Source organism: Oryctolagus cuniculus, chromosome 16 (assembly GCF_964237555.1).
Source record: "Oryctolagus cuniculus chromosome 16, mOryCun1.1, whole genome shotgun sequence".
Lineage (NCBI taxonomy): Eukaryota > Metazoa > Chordata > Mammalia > Lagomorpha > Leporidae > Oryctolagus > Oryctolagus cuniculus.
In genome coordinates, this window is record NC_091447.1 from 8,056,833 (window position 1) to 8,076,124 (window position 19,292).

The following is a 19,292-nucleotide window of genomic DNA, read 5'->3' on the forward strand; positions in this document are numbered from 1 at the left end:
TGTAAAGAATAACTTCTACAGGGGCTCGTAATGTGGCACAGCTGCTAAGCTGTGGCCCATGACGCCAGCATCCCATATAGGCACCAGTTCAAGTGCCGGCTGCTCTGTTTCCAATCCTGCTCCCTGCTAATGTGCCCAGGAAAGCAGCGGAACATGGTACAAGCGCTTGGGCCCCTGCCACCCATGTGGGAGACCTGGAAGAAGCTCCTGGTTTCAGCCTGGCCCAGAGTTGCAGCCATTTGGGAAGTGAACCATGGATGGCAGATGTCTCTTTCTCTCCTTTTCTCTCTCCCTAATTCTTCCAATTAAATAAATAAATCTTTAAAAAAAAAACTATAAAAACTAAAGACTACTCATGAGAACTTCTCAACTCTTTATTAATGAGATAGTAGAATCTAAAGCGAGGAAAATCCTACCTTCTGAGGGACAAATAAGAGGAGCTTTGAAATCAAAGTCTGGGTATCACATTCAGCTCTTAAAAGACAAAGCAAGCAGACACCTCACAGCATAACCTAGATGACTGACAGCAGTGACATCCAATCACACCTTGTTTAATTGGAGACACTGAGAACTGTGCTTCCTTTTTAATAAGTAGTGAGCACAGATGACTTCTCCAGCAAGCAAAAATAGGCGTATCAGACAATTTATGCTTCTACTTCTGTATTTTAACTGCAGAACATCTTTTGTGATGAGATGACTGTGAACTTGGCACTACTCTAGGACAACATTAGTAGGCTGTGGGGCCCATATTTTATCACAAGAAAGAGATAAGGACTTCCATTTGGCAAGCACCAAAGAAGCGCCCACATACCACCCTGTAAGGCATAGTTTCCAAGAATTTCCTGACATATACCCAACAAATAATCACATTCCAGGAGTTCTTGAAGCATATCCTAGTGACAAAAACGAACCCTGAGGTATTTCAGAATGGATATTTTGATCCGTTACTATCACTATTAGTTAGAATTTCATAACTGCTGTTCTCAAATAAGAAAAACAGAAAATAGGTGCTTTGGCCTTATTTTCCATCAACAAAATCTCTCCAGATATTTTTATTTTAAAGGTGTGATTGTTTTTTTAGCATCCACTTATGTTAGGCTGCCTCAGAAAATGCAAAAAAATGCAAATACAAAAGATTTTTTTCCATGGGAAGGAAATGTGAAAATGACAATAAACCCCTACATCTAATTACCTGAGTGGACAAAGACCCTGTTGGCCAAGACCCACTAGGTCCCTCAGGATCACCTCCTAGGTCATCTATGACACTGCAGTAAATATAGACAGAGAATTCATAGCACGGGTTCAAGGATCCCACCACCACCACCCAGAGACGTGCAATACTACAGAAACAAGAAAGGTAGAAGTGTGGCTCTTTACACTTCCTCCTCCGAACGCCAGTGTTCAGAGTGAAACAGCCCCAGGAGAACCACGTGGGCCCTCTGGTGTCCGACACACGTGCAAGCAGTGGGTGTGTGCATGGTGGGGTCCCTTCCTGGGACTGGGGCCTCCTTAGCTGGTGGCTGTCCATCGCCATCTCCTGAAAAGGCTGTATATGCTAAAGGATGCTATCCACCGTGAAATGCACGCGGCTCGCTGCTGCCACACCACAGCTCAAACAATTCAACACCGTGGCCAGGCCAGGTGAAGACTTCTGAAAAAGGCCACTGCTTCCTCCCACCCCATGGCCTCGTCCCAGGCTAAAGACAAGGTGCAAAGAATAAAGCTGGTACCCCTCCTCCTCACTGCTCCTTCCTTCATTTCCCCAAGCACTTAACCTCACTCAGTCCCTTTTCCAACAGGACAAACGCGTGTTGGCCCCGATTGCCACGCTTCAATTCTAAACTAGCCCTGAACGGCGCTCCCACGTCCACGCTCGGCCCCCAGAAATAAGTGCGTCCAGATAGCAGGTGCACAGCCGGCCCAGGTGAATGAGGAAAGGGGCCGGCCGGGCACCGACGACCCGCTGCGCGCATGCGCAAGGCCGGGCGCGGCTCCCTAAGGCGCGCCGGGCTTCTCCGCGTCCAGCCTCGCGCTCTCCTTAATCCCGCTCCACAGCCTGCGCTCCCCTCGACCTCAGTATCTGCTGGGGCTCTTATAGGGCTCCGCATGGGGGCGGCCCCGGCCTCTGGCGCCCGTCTCCGGAACGCAAGCGGGAAGCGGGCTCAAGGCCCTGTCAGGAGCCCGCGGTGGCTGTGGCGGCGGGGCGCGCGTTACCTCTCCAGGGCCTGCAGGGTGTAGCTGATGAGCGGCCTCTCCAGGATAGGGCAGAACTGCTTCGGGGTCCCGACGCCCATCCTCTCCCCGCAGCCGCCAGCCGGCAGCACGGCCGCCACGGTCGGCATGCGGCGCCCGGGCTCGCCGGAGGCCGCTAGGGCCGCGCCGCTCACGCAAGGCCCCGGCTTGGCGGGCCTGGAGTCGCCGGCCGCTCCTGGCTCCATGGCGGCGGGCGGCGTGGCAGGGACCCCCACCACCACCACCACCACTCGACCCGCGGCTGCTTACTGCCGCCGGCCGGGGGTCGCGAGATGGAGGGACGGGTGCGCGGGCGGAAGGAGCCGCCCCGGGAACGAGGCCGGTCGTGGCGGGTCCTCCGCGGCGGCGCGGCGGCTGTGGCGGCGGGCCCAGCGCCCCCGGGCGGGCTGGCTTCCCGCCTCTGGGCTCCTGGCGGGCAGGCCGAGGGTCGCCACTCCCTGCGGGTCTCGGAGCCCGGCGAGCTGGGCCGACGAGGCGGAACAGCCGTTCCGTGGGCAGGGGCGGCCGGGACTCCGTCCCTCTCCTCGCCGCTGCGGGACTGGAGCCAAACCCCAGTGTGCGCGCGCCTGGGTCCCATGGAAGCTCCCGGGGTTTCCTGGGTGCACTTCGGGATGAGACAGGTGCGCTGACGGAGGTTGCCCTGAAACATCCACAACCCGGACCCCCGAAGGGTGGTGGTTCTCAAACCTGGCTGAGCGTTATAACTGCCGGGGCGGGGGCGCGTGGCTGTGCCTGTGTCCCCGCCGAAGACTGGAACTTAACCGGTCCACTCCGTGGGCCCAGGCTGCTCAGGTGAGAGAAGCAGCAGGCACACTTTTGGGACCCAGACAACGCAAAATAGATGTGGACAAGCAGAAACTGTTAAATGAAGTCTCTGGCATGCAGACTCCCTGAGAGCAGGGGCCTTGCATTTTTTGGCTCATGTCTGTGTGCCCAGCTCCTGAGGTGTGACAGAAGCATGATATTCATGGAATGAATTGCTGATTGACTAAACGACTAATCCAAGTGTCTATGATGGCTAATTCATACTTAGCAACCTTCACCTGACAATGACTAATGTAAGATAACAATAACTTTTAAATGCTAAAAACATCTAGAGATAGTCCAATTATCATTTTACCTGCTAAAAGCACGCAAAAATACAAGTTCTCTACTCTCATCCTCTTTGTTGTTATTGAAAGTATTGTTTCACTTCTGGTTTTTTTTTTTTACTTGTTTTTTGAAGATTTATTTATTTGGCAGAGTTATGGAGAGGGAGAGACAGACAGACAAGAGATCTTCCATCCTCTGGCTTACTTCCCAAATGGCTGTGATGGCAGGGGCTGGGCCAGCCCAAAGCCAGGAACCAGGAGCTTCTGAGTCTTCCATGTGGGTGCAGGGTGCCAAGCACTTGGGCCATCTTCCACTTCTTTCCCAGGTGCATTAGCAGTGAGCTGGATTGGAAGTGGAGTAGCCAGGACTCCAACAGGCACCCATATGGGATGTAGGCACTGCATGCTGTGGCTTACCCAGCTACACCACAGCACCGGCCCCAATTCTGTTGTGTTCGTCGTTAGCTCTTCCACTAGTTGAAATGTGTCCGACTCTTCACTCAGATAAAGAACGGACATTGTGATGTGTAAACTTCTCGTGATTTTTTTATTGCTAGAGTTTCTTTCTAATTGGGTCTTGAAGTCTCTCTTGAGCATGGCCATAAGCCACATTGGCCACTCTGGGAGAGCCAGAGTCGGGGATCTGATTACTTACAGGTCCAGCACAGAACAGGGAGAACCGTGGAGGCAGACAGGAGGTCAAGAGACCACAGGGCTTGGCCAGCAACAGGTGGGAATCCAGCAGGAAAAGGAGGACCTGTGTACCCTGCCCTTTGGTTCTCAGGCCTTAGCCATTAGAGTGTCCAGAGTTGGTCATGAATGGTCAAGTTTAAAGAAAGTAAACACTCAAGGGGCTCTTAGATGATGCTGGTGTTGACTCATAGTCAGCAGCTATCAGATGAGGAGCACGTAAGCTACACTGCAAACCATCAGGCAAGGAGGGAAGTTGTAACCGGGCCACAGGTGATGTGTTTCAACAATGTATGTCATGTTGAGCCCACAGCTCTATTAAACAAAATCATGACAAACTCAGCTTTGTAACTCCATTGCCACATCTGTGGCCAGCCTATGCTCTTCATTCAGTATATATTTGTTGATTAACTAGATGGCTAATTGAATAAATGGGTCTGTAAACCAAAAAGACAAATTATTGATATTGATCATTAAACCTCTCTTTAAAAGTGGAGTTAAAATTATTCTTCCTTTTATTGGTCTTGAGGGATGCAAAGTGTAATAGTAAAGATCTTATTATAGGGGTTAGAGCTGTGGTATGAAGGTTAAGCCACTGCCTGCAGCACCGCCATCCCATATGGGCAAAGGTTGGAGTCCATCCCAGCTGCTCCACTTCTGATCCAGCTCCCTGCTAATGTGCCTGGGAAAGCAGCAGAAGGTGGCCCAAGTGCGTAGATCCCTGTACCCACATGGAAGACCTAGGGGAAGCTCCTGGCCAGTCATTGTGGCCATCTGGGGAGTGAACCAGCAGATGGAAGATTTCTCTCTCTGTCTCTCCTTCTCTCTCATAAATCTCACTTTCAAACACATAAATAAATCTTTAAAAAAAAAATCTTGTTATATGAATTGCCAGAGTATCAAATAATTAGACCCTGACAACTTTTGCACAATTTTTCCTTAGGACAGTCAGAATACAGCTGTTCCAATCCATTTACAGACTTCGGATCTCCAGAACCATAAGAATAAATTTGTATTGTTTTGACCCACTCAATTTCTGATAATGTGATACAACAGCAAGAGGAAATGAATGCAGTTTTATACCTGGGAAGAGCTGCAGTTTATATTCCAAGTATAATTTCCAAACACAGCTGTCCATAGTGAGAAAAATATGGAGGAAATTGAAAAAATAAAGCACTGGTCATTTTTTAAAAAGTTTATTTATTTGAAAGTCAGTTACAGGCCGGTGCCGTGGCTCACGTGGTTAATCCTCCGCCTGCAGCGCTGGCATCCCATATGGGCACCAGGTACTAGTTCCTGTTGCTCCTCTTCCAGTCCAGCTCTCTGCTGCGGCCTGGGAAGGCAGTGGAGGATGGCCCAAGTGCTTGGGCCCCTGCACCCGCATGGGAGACCAGGAGGAAGCACCTGGCTCCTGGCTTCGGATCGGTGCAGCACGCCGGCCGTGGCAGCCATTTGGGGGGTGAACCAATGGAAGGAAGACATTTCTCTCTCTCTTACTCTCTCACTGTCTAACTCTGCCTGTCAAATTAAAAAAAAAAAAAGTCAGTTACAGAGAAGGAGGTTCAGAGGGAGAGAGAAGTGTCTTCCATCTGCTTGTTCGATCCCTAGATGGCCGCAATGGGCAGGGCTGGGGAAGCCAGAAGCCAGGAGCTTCATCCAGGTCTCCCACATGGATGCAAGTCCCCAAGCACTTGGGCTACCTTCTGCTGATTTTCCAGGCCATTAGCAGGGAGCTGGATTGGAAGTGAAGCATCCAGGACATGAACTGGTGTCATATGGGATGCCAGCACTGCAGGTGGGCAGCTTTACCTGCTAAGCCACAGGGCCAGCACTGTGGAGCTTTCTAATATATCTTGAAGTCAGATAGTGTCAGTCCTCTACTTCATCTTCAATGCTGTGTGGCTCTTCTAGATCTTGCTTTTCCGTGTAAACTTTAGAATCAGTTGGTCAATATTCCCAAACCAATTTACTGACATTTTTGCTGGAATTGCATTAAAACTATAGATCAACTTGGAAGAACTGATATCTTGATCATATATACCACATTTGAAATTTGCTTTTTCAAATCCTGGAACTGGAAATAGAGTAAGAGTCATATATTATAGTAGACTTCTCCCTGGAAACAAGTGTGGCAAGCCAGAAAAACAGCCAAAGAAACCATCAACAGAGAAAGGCAAATCAGATGGTTGGCAGGCGAAAGGGCTCACTTTGACTTCTGGAAATGCCTAGTGTATTTCAGCTTCTGATTGCAACCTGAGTAGAAGCAAAGATACCCCACATAGGAATAATAGCAGCCAAAGCAAGTGCGGCTTTGCCTGGAGAAGCCGCACAATGGGAGGTGAAGCTACATTTGTAGCTCTCAAGCTGGCCACACATGAGAATTATCTGGGGGGTTAGGGGAGCGGGGCAGTTTACAGGTGCTGCTGCTGCATCAGAACCTGAGACAGAGCTCAGAGGGGCCTATTCTGATGAACACCTCTGTCGGTTATCACCCTACCAATATGAAAAACCGGTCTAGTTTAGCAGCTTGTAACTAATCAAGGTGAACAGTGGGCAGTGGTTGTGTAATGGGTCAAGCACTGATCAGGGAATGGATTTGCTTTTACTCCTTGGTAATATAGGCTTGTTGAGTGATCGCAACTAATTGCATGTCAGGCACAGAACTATGTGCACATGTGGGTAATAACTCCTTCAGGTCTCATGTTTCGTAGCAACTCTGAAATGAGTGGCCAAAGGAAGTGATGCACTGTGACCCCAGGACTGTCAAAACCGTATTTGACCCTGAAGGAGAGGACAACATTTCCAACTTGCTATCAGTAATCCTCACACTGAGCATCATCTCTTTAATGCCTCTTTTGACAAAATATTACAACAAACTATTCTCTAGTAAACAATGAGCAATATCTCCTGGAACAAATTTTCCAGGATGCGATGAGATACAGTAAGTGAAGAAAGCACTGAAAGCCAAAACATGCCATAGAAATAATGATCTTTTTAAGCCTTAAATGATGGCTGTTACACCATCATGCCTTAATATCAGTTAATTTTTCCTCCAAGTACTTCTATTCACTGATTTCATTATCTGAATTTAGTTTCTATTACTTCAAAGTAGTTACTTCAAAAATTACCCTGAAAATTTTATGACATAAGCCAAAAAGAAAGACCACAGTTCTTCTTGAATAGAAGTGGTAAATAAATGAATAGATTGAAATTGAGTTCTCTATTCATGATGAAATATCCCCCAAAATTGTATAGTGACCATTTTTAATGGTCTTTGTAGTTGAACCTCAAAAAGTTTTTTTAAAGTGTTAAATATGTTGAATTCATTTTTCAAAGAGACTTAGAAAAACTTGGAGACATCGTTACCCTTTGCAAAAACCATATTTTTACTTCCCCAGTAATTTGTCCTTACTTGGATAGAGACCAAGGCTAACCACATTGCAAAATTCCAGAGTCACTGTGCCCAGAAAATATACCATAAATGTTGCCTCCTGGAGTGGGTAGTACAATGGCCCAGATGGAAACTGACATTCATTATCCTGTTACTTCTGATTAATAATTTTAGAAGACTGGGGGAGGAGAGGCAGGGATTGTGTGTGTGTGTGTGTGTGTGTGTGGTTTTGGGTTTTAAGAAGCAATTATATACTTTTAAATTGTACATGTTTTAGATCCTTCAAAGAACAGATGAGCAAAAATTTGTTTCTTTCCCACCTCTCTCTGATTGAAAACCCATTCATTGAACTAGCATCCAAAAAATTGAATTTCAATATGACCATAAACTTGAAGTGGAAAATGTTTTCTTGTAAAAGGGGTGTCTGTACAAATAATAAGGAATTGAAATGGGCTCAACTAAAGAGTTTGTTGTAGAGGGAAAAGTGATCTCTTCATGAATGGGACTAATGTTTGCATGGAGTGTTGTAGTTATTGTGGCAGTACAAATTATATTATAGCTAATTGGGGGATTGAAACACAATGTTTCCATGTTTCAGACTCCCTGCAACCACCTCCCCAGCCTCAAACCACTCCCCCCGCCACTGTTAACTGATTTTGTGTAATTGCCAAACCACAAAAATCACAAATCTAAATATTTCTTTTTTTGTTGTTGTGGACCAGACATCAATTTGTTCAAAATTATCCTGCTTATAATCATTGACATTCAAAGTTCATGAGTGTCAGGGTGTCAAAAAGCTAAGAAGTTTAATCCAGAAACAAACTGGTAGAAGTGGGTGTGGGGGCGGGTGTTGTGGCACAGCAAGTGACCTCAAAATCCCATATCCGAGGTCTGGTTTGAGTCCCGGTTGTTCCAATTCTGATCCAGATCCCTGTTTATGTGCCTAGGAAAGCAGCAGAAGATAGGCCAAGTGCTTGGGTCCCTGCCACCCACATTGGAGACCCGGATAGAGTTCTGGGTTCCTAGCTTCACCTGACCCAGCCCTGGTTATTATGGTCATTTGAGGAGTGAACCAGCGGATAGACCATCTCTCTCTCTCTAACCCTCCCTCTACCTCTGTAAACTCTGCCTTTGTAATAAAGAAACAAATCTTTCTTTAGAAAGTATGAAAAAATTGCTCCTCAGATGTTTCTGGGTTGCTGATGTAGCAGACAGCCAGAACTCAAAGCAAATAGCAGTAGCACCTGCACTGTTTCACTCACATCTGGTATTTTAGATTCCGTTGTCTATTGCAACAGTGACCTCCAGAAAAAGGTAAATGTACCCTGAACAGTGGGCAAAACTATCCATTAGGGTACAAGAAGTAAAACATCTATTGTGTTTTTTTTTATTTCTTTCCTTTTAAATTTTAACTTCTCTAAGTTTCATAGTGCATTTAAATGTTAGTACAGTAACCGATAACACATGTAGATTACTTAAACTCTAAAAATATGTTAGTGCTGTTAGTGCATGTGCTAAAAAAATTTTTAGTTCTCAAGATATGTCTAACAAAGCTTAGAGTTACTGTTCTGTAATCCTATACTCCTTTTTGTTTTTTAAATTTACTGTATATGGGTGAACTGGTCATCTTTCTATTCAATTGTTATTTGTAGTGCTTGCCTGTATTACTGCTGGATTATTATTTTTTTTAAGATTTTTAAGAGAGAGATTTTTTTTAAGAGAGAGAGGTCTTCCATCTGCTGGTTCACTCCCCAGTTGGCTGCAATGGCCAGAGCTGTGTTGATCTGAAGCCAGGAGCCAGAAGCTTCTTCTAGGTCTCCCACGTGGGTGCAGGGCCCAAAGACTTGGGACATCTTCTACTGCTTTCCCAGGCCATACCAGAGAGCTGGATCGGAAGTGAAGCAGCCAGGACTTGAACTGGTGCCCATTTGGGATACCAGCACTGCAGGCAGCGGCTTTACCAGCTACACCACAGCGCCAGCCCCTCCTGTACTCCTTACAGCATTTAAGTAGTCACTAAATCTTCGTGAACCTCTACTATCTTTATGATCTTAGAGAAGTTTTAAAAATCCCTCTAAGTCTGTTTCCCCCTCTGGAAAACAGAACAAATGACATTGAGCATACTGAGACTGTATCGATTCTGTGAGGAGAGTTTTATAAGAAAGAAAGTGCTAGTCACCTTTTTATGCAACAACATGAGAATAAGCAAGGACCCATTTTTGTATCTGCAGCACTTTTCCCAGTAGCCAGCAGATAGAAAATGTTCAATAAAAGTATGATGGAATGAATGAATACAGTATCATTATATTCTTAGGGAAAGGAGCAGATGCAGTGAAAAACATAAAAGAGCAGGAACTGGAAGAACCAAGTTCAGTCTTGCTCCATTCCTGGTCCTGTGGTGTTTGAAAAGTCATTTCTTTTTGCTGACATCAGTGGCTTCTATAAATTGGACCCAATAGTATTTTCTGTCCTTCCTTGCAGGGTTGTTGTCAACATAAAATGTATGTGAATTGTATAGATGACAGTTTGTCATGAACCTCTGGTAGAACTCTACATTCAAGTCAGTTATTATTTCTTGGGCTTAAGTCATCTTCCCCAGCTAAACTGTGCCTCACTGGAAGGAAAGACCCCTTCCTGCCCAAGGTCTTCATTGCATTTCCTTCAGTGTCTAACACAGTCCTTTATCCATAATGAGTCCTTAAAAAAAAAGACTTATTAAGGAATGGAAGCCTTCTGTTCTCAAGGTTGTCCTTACTTTTCAACAAAATCATGGTGGTGTTTGAGGGGCTTCAACCAGTACCAGCTTGTGTGCCCCCAAACACGTTCTTTCAATAAAAAGGAAAATGGGAACGAAGACATGCTTGTTGATGCTCTAGGCAATGTGTGCTGCCCACAGAAGTGTGGGAAGTCTTGCCAATAGCCAGCAAGGCCATCTTTGTGGTCTACTCTCTATCGTTCTCCCATCGAGTTTGTCCCTGTGGTGTTCCTTAGCCGTCTCATTCCAGCATGCAAGCTCTGTTGAGGACCTTTGTTTAGTATATGTGCTGCCAAAGTGAGCACTGTGGAGGACCTTTGTAACTCTACAGCATCTCTCCTGCCAGAAGAATGTCTTGTATATCCCAGCTACTCAATCAGAACCCACTGAATGAAGCAATTCATCTATAAAAATTAATATGTGGACTCAGAGCCAGCGCCGTGGCTCACTTGGTTAATCCTCCACCTGCAGCGCCGGCATCCCATATGGGCGCCAGGTTCTAGTCCTGGTTGCTCCTCTTCCAGTCCAGCTCTCTGCTGTGGCCCGGGAGTGCAGTGGAGGATGGCCCAAGTGCTTGGGCCCCTGCACCCACATGGAAGAGCAGGAGGAAGCACCTGGCTCCTGGCTTCGGATCAGCATAGCTCCGGCCGTGGCAGCCATTTGGGGGGTGAACCAACGGAAGGAAGACCTTTCTCTCTTTCTCACTCTCTCACTGTCTAACTCCATCTGTCAAATAAATAAATAATAAATATTTAACAAAGAATATGTAGACTCATTAAAAAATATGAGCTATTTATTCAGCCATTCATTGGACTGAATTCAGCAAAAACATTTCCCCAGTTTTCTTCATTTTTGGAAAAGATTGAATAAGCTAGAATTTGCATTAAATTCTTTTTAAGTGTTTCAGGTACCCCCCCTTATTCAAATTTCATTGCATTTTCTCTCCTGTGTTTATGTGTGTGCATGTTTATTTTAAACCTATATAGTTATAGATAAAGATGAAGACACGGATATAGATATAGACATCTTTTGATTAAAAACTAGTCTTATCTAAGTTCCTAAATGTTTTTAAGCTTTACTTATTTGTTTGAAATGCAAAGTAATAGAGAGAGAAAAAGATCTCAAATCTATTGATTAAAACCTCCAAATGCCCCCCAACAGCCAGAATTGGGGCAGGCCCAAGTCAGGAGCTAGAATCCCCACCCTGGTCTCCCATGTGGGTGGTAGAAACTCAGGTACTTGGGCCATCATCTCCTGCCTCCCAGGACACACATAAGCAGGAAGCTGGCTTGGAAGCAGAGGCAGACCTGAGTACTAGCCATTATGATAGGATAAGGATGCTCAAGGCAGTGGCTTAACCCACTGTGCCACAATACCTGTCTGTAAGCTCCTAACTTCTGAGAAACATTTCACATTGGAAGAGAAGACAGACCAATTGCTATATATTTGAACATAAATGCTTGTTCTCCAGAATATGCCTTCCCTTAAACTAAGTAGTTTTTCCCCCAGAGATGTCATTCAAGAAACTATTTGACACACAAGCCAGAGAAGTTATAGAATGAATTTTAGAATTCAACCATCCAAGATACCATTGTATTTACTTTTGGAAATTGAATCATGAATTTGAAGATTAGAAAATAATCACATTTTATGTGCTGTTTAAATTTGCTTTCCCTAATACTCAAGGTTTAGATACATTTTTCTCCTTCTCCACAGAAGCATTTTTCTTGAAGCAATTAAATGCATATTATCTCTACAGGACTTACTTGAGCAGAATGAGAATACTGAGGGGTTTTGTATATTGGAGTTTGTATATAGCTGTTTAAATGGCCAGTTAAAAATTCCTTTCTCTTTTCTCAACCTGCCCGTCTCCTTTTTGGATCAATTAATGAGGAGTGAGTTAGCCAAAAGGCAAGGAGTAGAATAGATGAGGAGAGGAGAAGTCCTGGATAAAGAGGACGAGATACTTAAGTCGTAAACAGTCAAGACTTTATTTAAAATAGCTCTCTTCAAAGAAGACTTCAAATTGTTTTCTTCTTACCAGACTGGAGAATTCCATTTGTCAACATCACTTGTTACTCATACAAATGGTGTCAACTAACAGCCGGCAACAGGCAGGGCTCTGGTGCCAAGCCAAGAACTTTGGGAGTACAGAATAAATGAAAATGAATCTTTTTCTGATCAATCGGGATGACATCTCTTGGAGGTTGCTTAGTCTGTTGCACATTAACAGCATGTTGTAAACACATTTTGTGCTGCTAAAAATTGTTTATAAAAAATGAATTTTTCTGGTCACAAGTTAATTATGGAAAAAAAGTGATGATGAAGACTTAGTTATTACATATCCTGGAACCTCAGCTATATATCATAGGCAGAGTAGTGTATTTCAATCTACTTTTGGATGGATGACTAATTGGGGCTACTCAAGTAGAACTTAATTTAGAGTTCAAACTATCAATATTCATTTACTATAGCAGTGCAGTGGGGATCTTTTTTAAATTGGCAGATTCAGCTGTCATTATTAAATAGATGCAAGAAATTTGCCAGATGCTGAAGAGAAAATCCGTGGAGAAAAAAGGATGCTTTTGAAGTCTGAAAAAAAAAAGACACAATATTTGGATCACAGCTACCAAAAATTAATTTATAAATAGGTCTAAATTAGATCTGTCCCTAATGAACCAAAGTATCGCTTCCCAGATGTTCTGTCACTCATCCTTGCTTTGAGTCATATATGCTGACAATTAGTGCCTCCTTGGGACAAGGGAGACAAAAAAAGACAGTGGGTGCTAGCAGAATGGGCTGAGACACCCCTAGACACGGTGGGCAGAATAATTACCATTCTTAAAGCAAAAGGATGCAAGGAACTCCACATGATTGTCCATTACTAAAAAAAAAAAAAAAAATCTCAATGTCAGCTGACTAGTCTACAACATCCCCAGCAGAGTTGCAACACCGGCCATGGGACAAGAATCATCAGTCATGAATGACGAATAGCAGCTTTGATTCACTAAACATTCTGTGTATTTTGACTATCATGGCCAAACAAGGTTTTTTTTTTTTTCCAGTATATCTTCTCCATAGTAGACATGCAGTAATATTTTCTGCATTCTCTTCCCTTCCTTCATAGTACCATTTATTTCCTTTTCTTATCCACTGATTTGTCTTCCAATCCAATCAGTAAGTAATCAGGGTCATTCTTCTTAGGCAGGATGATGCTTTTTATTGAACTCTAGTGTTCACACAGGAAAGCACACATGCTATTAATGTAGAGCCCAACGAATTTTCACAAATTGAACACATCTGTATAAGCAGAGCCCAAATTAAGAAAATAGAAGAGAAAAATCATAACAGCACCCCCAGGAGATGCCTTGTGTTGTCTTCTAGGTTGATATATGAAGGGAATATAAAATATTTGTGGGAAAATGGAACCAAAAGATAAATATAAACCCTATTTCTCAACACAAACTCCAGCAAGTCCAATATAGTTTTTTGCAAGCGATGATTTCAGTCATTCAGTCCAACCTTAAAGAACTGAGAACCCTGGAAATCTAACCATGTCTGTGCAAGCTGTTTTTTCATTATTAATTGAAGAAAAATGGGTACCTATTAGAGACTTTTTGAGATGAGGAAATACAAAGAAGCCAGAAGGAGTCAAGTTCAGTCTTTAAGGGGCATGCTGGATGATTTCCCATAGTAGTCGTTGCTCCAATTGTGTTTTGTCTTCAGGATTATACTGGGAAAGCCATGCTTCATCTCTTATTCCAATCTTCCAGTTCTTTAAAAAAAATGATTCAGGGTCTTGATCCTGATTTTTTAAATCTATTTTTATTTTTTAAGAGTTATTTTATTTATTTGAAAGACAGAGTTACAAGGAGAGGTAGAGCCCGGGGGGGGGGGTGTCTTCCATCTGCTGGTTCACCCCCCAAATGACCACAATGGCCAGAGCTGAGCTGATCCGAAACCAGGAGCTAAGAGCTTCTTCCAGGTCTCCCAGGTGGGTGCAGGGGCCCCAGAACTTGGGCCATCTTCTACTGCTTTCCCAGGCCATAGCAGGGAGCTGGATCAGAAGTGGAGCAGCCAGGACTCGAACTGGCACCCATATGGGATGCCAGTACTGCGACCCACTGTGCCATAGTGCTGGCCCCCATCCTGTTGTTTAAAATTTCCATTGGAAACCCTGCTCTTGTCTACAGCTGTTCTGGAAGCAACAGTTTGGGCATTCAGCAAGCAGAAAATTTGCTTTACTTCAATTTTTCAATCAGAATTGTGTAAGCTGAACCAATTGAGATTGCTATGGCACTAGCTATTGTTTGTTTCTGCTATTAGTAATTGGTCTTAATCAATTAGGATAGAAACAAATTTAATTTGTTTTGAGAAAATTGATGTGGTTGTTCAGCCCTGGAGGCCTTCATTATCAACATCATCTCATCATTTCTTAACATGAGTTATCCATCTGTTAACTCCTGATTCCTTTGGGGCAATGTCCCCATAAACTTCTCATAAAACATCAGTGATTTCACCATCCTTCCACCCAAGCTTCATCATAAATTTGGTATTTGTTCTTGTTTCAACTTTATCAGAATTCATATTTCTCTGATAGGAGTTTGTAGCACATTGAAGGCTTGTTCTTAGTGTCTCAAAATGGATTCCTGCAAAGTTTTTTCATAACATACATTTTCCACAAACTTTTTGATGACCCCTTTATTCTTATCTATCTAGCTATTTTTATCTATATTTAGATATGAATATATACACAGGTATATATGCTGATGAGTGTTCATGCATAGGTTGAGTGAATGACAGCAATGGCTCAAGGAACAGAAGGGAAGAATATTTTGCCATTGCAAAGTAGTTACAGTATATATGAAGTAGTATAGTATTATCTGAATGTGGAACTTACTTGTAAACATATGTTGTAAAGGTTAGGTCAATCTATAAGAGAAACATTTTTTTAAAAAAGAGGAATAAATTAGATGTTAGGACAGGAGAGAAAATGGAATCATATAAAATGCTCTAATAAAACCACAAAAGATAGAAAAGCTGTGAAAGACAAACTATGGCACAGATGAGACAAATAGAAAACAATAACAAATATATAATAGATTACAATCCAACTATACCCATAATCACTTAAGGATCAGTGGTCTGAAAACATCAATAACTGAAGGGGATGATCAGAATGTATCAGAACACAAAGCTCAACTGTAAGCTATCGATAAGAAATATATTTTGAGTATAAGATACAGACAGATTAGTGTTAAAGGGATGAAGAAAATTATACCCATTAACACTATGAAGAAAATTATACCCATTAACACTAATCAAAAAAGAGAGAATAGGTATATTAATTTCAGAGACAGTCATCTTCAGAACAAGGAAAGCAAGAAGGGCATTGCATAATGATAAAGAGGAAGCCAGCAGGCCCAGATGACCAATCCATAATCTCAAAATTCTTCTGGGTCTCCCATGTTGGGTGTCAGGGACCTAAGGGCTTGGGTGCTCACCTGCTGCCTCTCAGTGTGTGTGAATAGGAAATTGACATGGAATGCAGTAACGAGGTGGGGACCCATGCACCTGGAAGGGTGTGTGTGCATCCCTAGTTGGATCTTAATCCCTGATCCTGATACCTGCACCATTTGGTTTTTATTTAAACTCTAATGAACTTTATCTGAATGCTGCTATAGAGCTTTTCTGTTTCTGAATCTTTAAACATGCACTGCATGAAAACATGAGTAGATGTATTTCAGGAATGAACTACAAAGATCTTATACTTCAGATTTTTTTCAAAATGCTGTCTAAGAAACACTCTCCAAGAATCCACTCTTTTGCAATTGTGACATTATCTTAATTTAAATCATCAAAGAAATAAACACTTGAAACTAGAGTAGATAATTGAATTTTAATTTGTATCTATTTTATAATTCATCAGTAGGTATGCAAGAATAGTTTGAAAACATGTCTTTGGAAATAAATGGGGATACATTTGTTACAATATCCCTTAAGAAGTCAAAATTGATGGAATATATTGAAAGATTTCAATGGCCAAATTAGAGAGAGAGAAAGCGAGAGAGAGAAAGATATTTCAACAGCTAGTTCACTTCCTAGAAGTCCACAGTGACCACGGCTAGGACAGGCTAAAGTCAGGAGCGAGGAGCTTCATCGAGGTCTTCCACTTGGGTTGCAGAAGCCCCATAGAGGATGGGCCATCTTTCTCGGCTTCTCCTGGGCCATTAGTAGGAAGCTGGATCAGCAGTGGAGCATCCTGCTCAGGAACTGGTACCCCCACGGGGGATATTGACATTCCACACAGCAGCTTATCTGAGTATGCCACAATGTTCCCCCTCTTCCACCCAGTCCTAAAACTTTAAGGATTTTTAAAATATCTTTTTCAAAGGCAGAGCAATAGAGAGGGGAAGAGTCAGGGAGAGAGAGAGATCTGCTGGCTCACCCCATAAAATGGCAGCAACAGCAGGGGCTAGGCCAGGCTGAAGTCAGAAGCCATCAGCTCCATCAGGAAGTTGGATCAGAAACACAGCAGCTGGGACCTGACCCACACCATCCGATGTGGATGCTGGTGTCACAGGCAGTAGCTTAACGCCCTGTGTCCTGACACCGGCCCCTCCCCTCACATTTTAAAAGGAACTAGTCATTCTCCTGCAACAGCACTTAAACACTTCACTTCTGATGCTTGTACAGTACCAGGGGCCAGTGTAGATCATCGCTGTGATAATTCCTATCCTAGATATGTGGCAGTGACCCGGATGCGGCCAGCTTTGTGGGACAACATGGAAAGCCACCCCCTGAGACACTGGCACCCCATCTGGCACCCATTCGTGTCCCGGCTGCTTCCCTTCTGATCCACTCTTTGCTTATTGCCTGGGAAAAGAAGAAAAAGTGGCCAAGTGTTCAACTGCTCTGACCTCATAAGGACCAACTGTCATGAAATACAAATTCATGCCAGTCCCTGCTGGACTGCCATTGGTCCCTTCTCTATGAGTCTTCTGTGTGGCCTGCTTCCCATGTTGGATAATACTCTCCTTTTAAATTCTATCAACTGTAATTTGATTTCTATAATGGGAAATCCAGGCTAAAAATGAACAATATGCATTGAAATGAAAATGTATTTCTAGACATTGGCAATCCCAGATCAATGGTAAAAAGCACTAAAATACACACAAAGTTTTTTTGAAATTTAATTCAACATGATGCTGGAAAGCCTACCTAGAGAAACTGGGCAAGAAAAATAAAGGACCTCCAAATTAGAAAGGAGGAAGGCAGACTATCTCTTTGGTAAATGACATGATCTTAGAAAACCCCAAAGGTGCAACCAAAAAGATGATAGAACTAAGACATTCAGCAAAGTGGCAGGCTACAATGTTGAGGTTCAAAACCGGTAGCACTCTTATACACCGATAGTGAATCATCTGGAAAAGAAACCTAGAGAGCAATCCCATACCCAATAGCTACAAGAAAGAAAAAGAAAATACCCAAGATAAATGTAATCAAGGAGACAAGCTATTTCTACAACAAACCTAATAATCATAGATGAAAGAAATTGAAGAGAATTTTTAAATTTGGGAATAGCATGCAATACTTGTAGGTTTATGGACTACAACACACCATTCCAACACAGGTACACAGCACAATCTGATCCTACCAGACAATTAGCCTCCCCAGAGATCTTATGTCTTTATGGCTTTGGCGTCCTGTGCAGGGTCCTGTTGTTCAGCCTCAAAGATCTCTTTCGTGCAGAGCAGTCCTAGTGGTAACTGTGTCCCTCCAAACTTCATGTTCAAACTTCAAGGTCAATGCTACAGTATAAAGAGGTGAGGAACACAGGACTGGGGTTCCACTCTCCTTTACAGGATGAGAAAGTTTCTTCTCTAAAAAAAGACATTTATTTACAGAGAGTGAAGGTGGAAGACAGAGAGAGTGTGTGGGGAGACAGAGAAAGAGAAAGAGAGAGATAGGTTCTAACTGCTGCTTTACTCCCCCAGTAGCCACAATTGCCACCTCTGGGTCAGGCCAAAGCCAGGAGCCTAGAACTCCATCCAGGTCTCCCACACGGGTGGCAGAGGCCCAAATATTTCATCCATCATCTGCTGCTTTCCCAGGCACAATAGTAGGGAGCTGGTTTGGAAGTGGAGCCAGGCCTCCAACCAGAGCCCACATGGGATGCTGGTGTAGCAGGGTTTAACCTGCTGGACTGCAGTGTCAGCTGCAGGCTACCTGTCTGTCTAAAAGGTTTGACTGGGTGAGGTCTGTGCTTTCACCATCTGAGGACACCCCAGGAAGCCATGATCTTTCCTTAAAATTTACTGGGGAGTTTTGAACTAAGGGTACTTTTTTAAGGACTACAATGCCACTTTGCACACATGTACTTGGCTTCAATCAACCACAGCAAACCACCAGCCTTCCCATCTTACCATCTCTCTCTGAAGAAGGCTCAGCAGCAGCAGAGAGGGAGCACTTTGCAGACAACGAGTCTGCTGGACCCCTGACCTCATCTTCCAGCCTGCAGAACAAACACTGAGGAATGAAGTTCTGTTCTTTATCCAGGACTCCGTTCAAGACACTCTGTTGGAGTAGCCCAAGAACCCTGAGACATCAGGAAATGCCTCCATTTCTCCCTGCGATTCTAAAGACAATTTGGAGGAAGCAGCTCTCTCAGCTGATACTTACTTGGCCTTCCGTACCTGGACTATACCAACCCAAAGCTACCTTCTGGTCCTCCAGGGATTCTAACAAGAAATCTGGTGATGATCTTAGGGGGAAAATGATAATGATAATGATAATGGAAAATCCCTTCCTCTCAGCTTGGCTGATGTGAATAATGTGCTTAGTGGTGTCATGGGCAACAGAACACTTGGTCAAGGAATTCATGATGCCAGAGAAGCTGTAACATCATTCTGAGACCTATCATTCCGAGGTTCAAGGAAATGGGACATGTATCTAGATTGTAGACAATCGAAGGTCTTAAAGACCCCATGGTATTTTTCACTCTTTAAACCAGAAATGAAAAGGCTATAGGTGATACTATGTGTTTTAATGTTCAAAAAATAAACCTCAATCTGTATCTCCAATCTAAGCCAAAAGCTCTTGGGGTCTTTGA

General features: G+C 43.6%; 1 protein-coding gene and 1 long non-coding RNA gene across 14 annotated transcripts in view; both read right to left on the bottom strand.

Moving 5' to 3' along the window:
• The window catches only part of CRPPA (CDP-L-ribitol pyrophosphorylase A), a 348,342-nt gene extending 345,378 nt beyond the window's left edge, over positions 1-2,964 (bottom strand). For 12 of the 13 annotated variants that reach the window (XR_519724.4, XR_007914092.2, XR_007914091.2 and 9 more), the window contains exon 1: positions 2,215-2,438. Coding sequence is in view for 7 of the 13 variants with exons in the window: in XM_070059574.1 (XP_069915675.1) it covers positions 2,215-2,438 (224 nt within the window). In the remaining 6 variants the exon portion in view is untranslated. Of the gene's footprint in view, positions 1-2,214; positions 2,439-2,940 lie in introns of those variants that run through there. The other variant, XM_070059576.1, reaches the window with a different exon arrangement.
• Positions 2,965-13,114: 10,150 nt separating this feature from the next.
• Positions 13,115-19,285, bottom strand: LOC127487327 (uncharacterized). Its single transcript, XR_007914097.2, has 3 exons — positions 18,863-19,285; positions 18,607-18,695; positions 13,115-17,991 (listed from the first exon to the last, which is right to left on the bottom strand). It is a non-coding gene; the product is annotated as an uncharacterized lncRNA (long non-coding RNA).
• Positions 19,286-19,292: the final 7 nt, after the last annotated feature.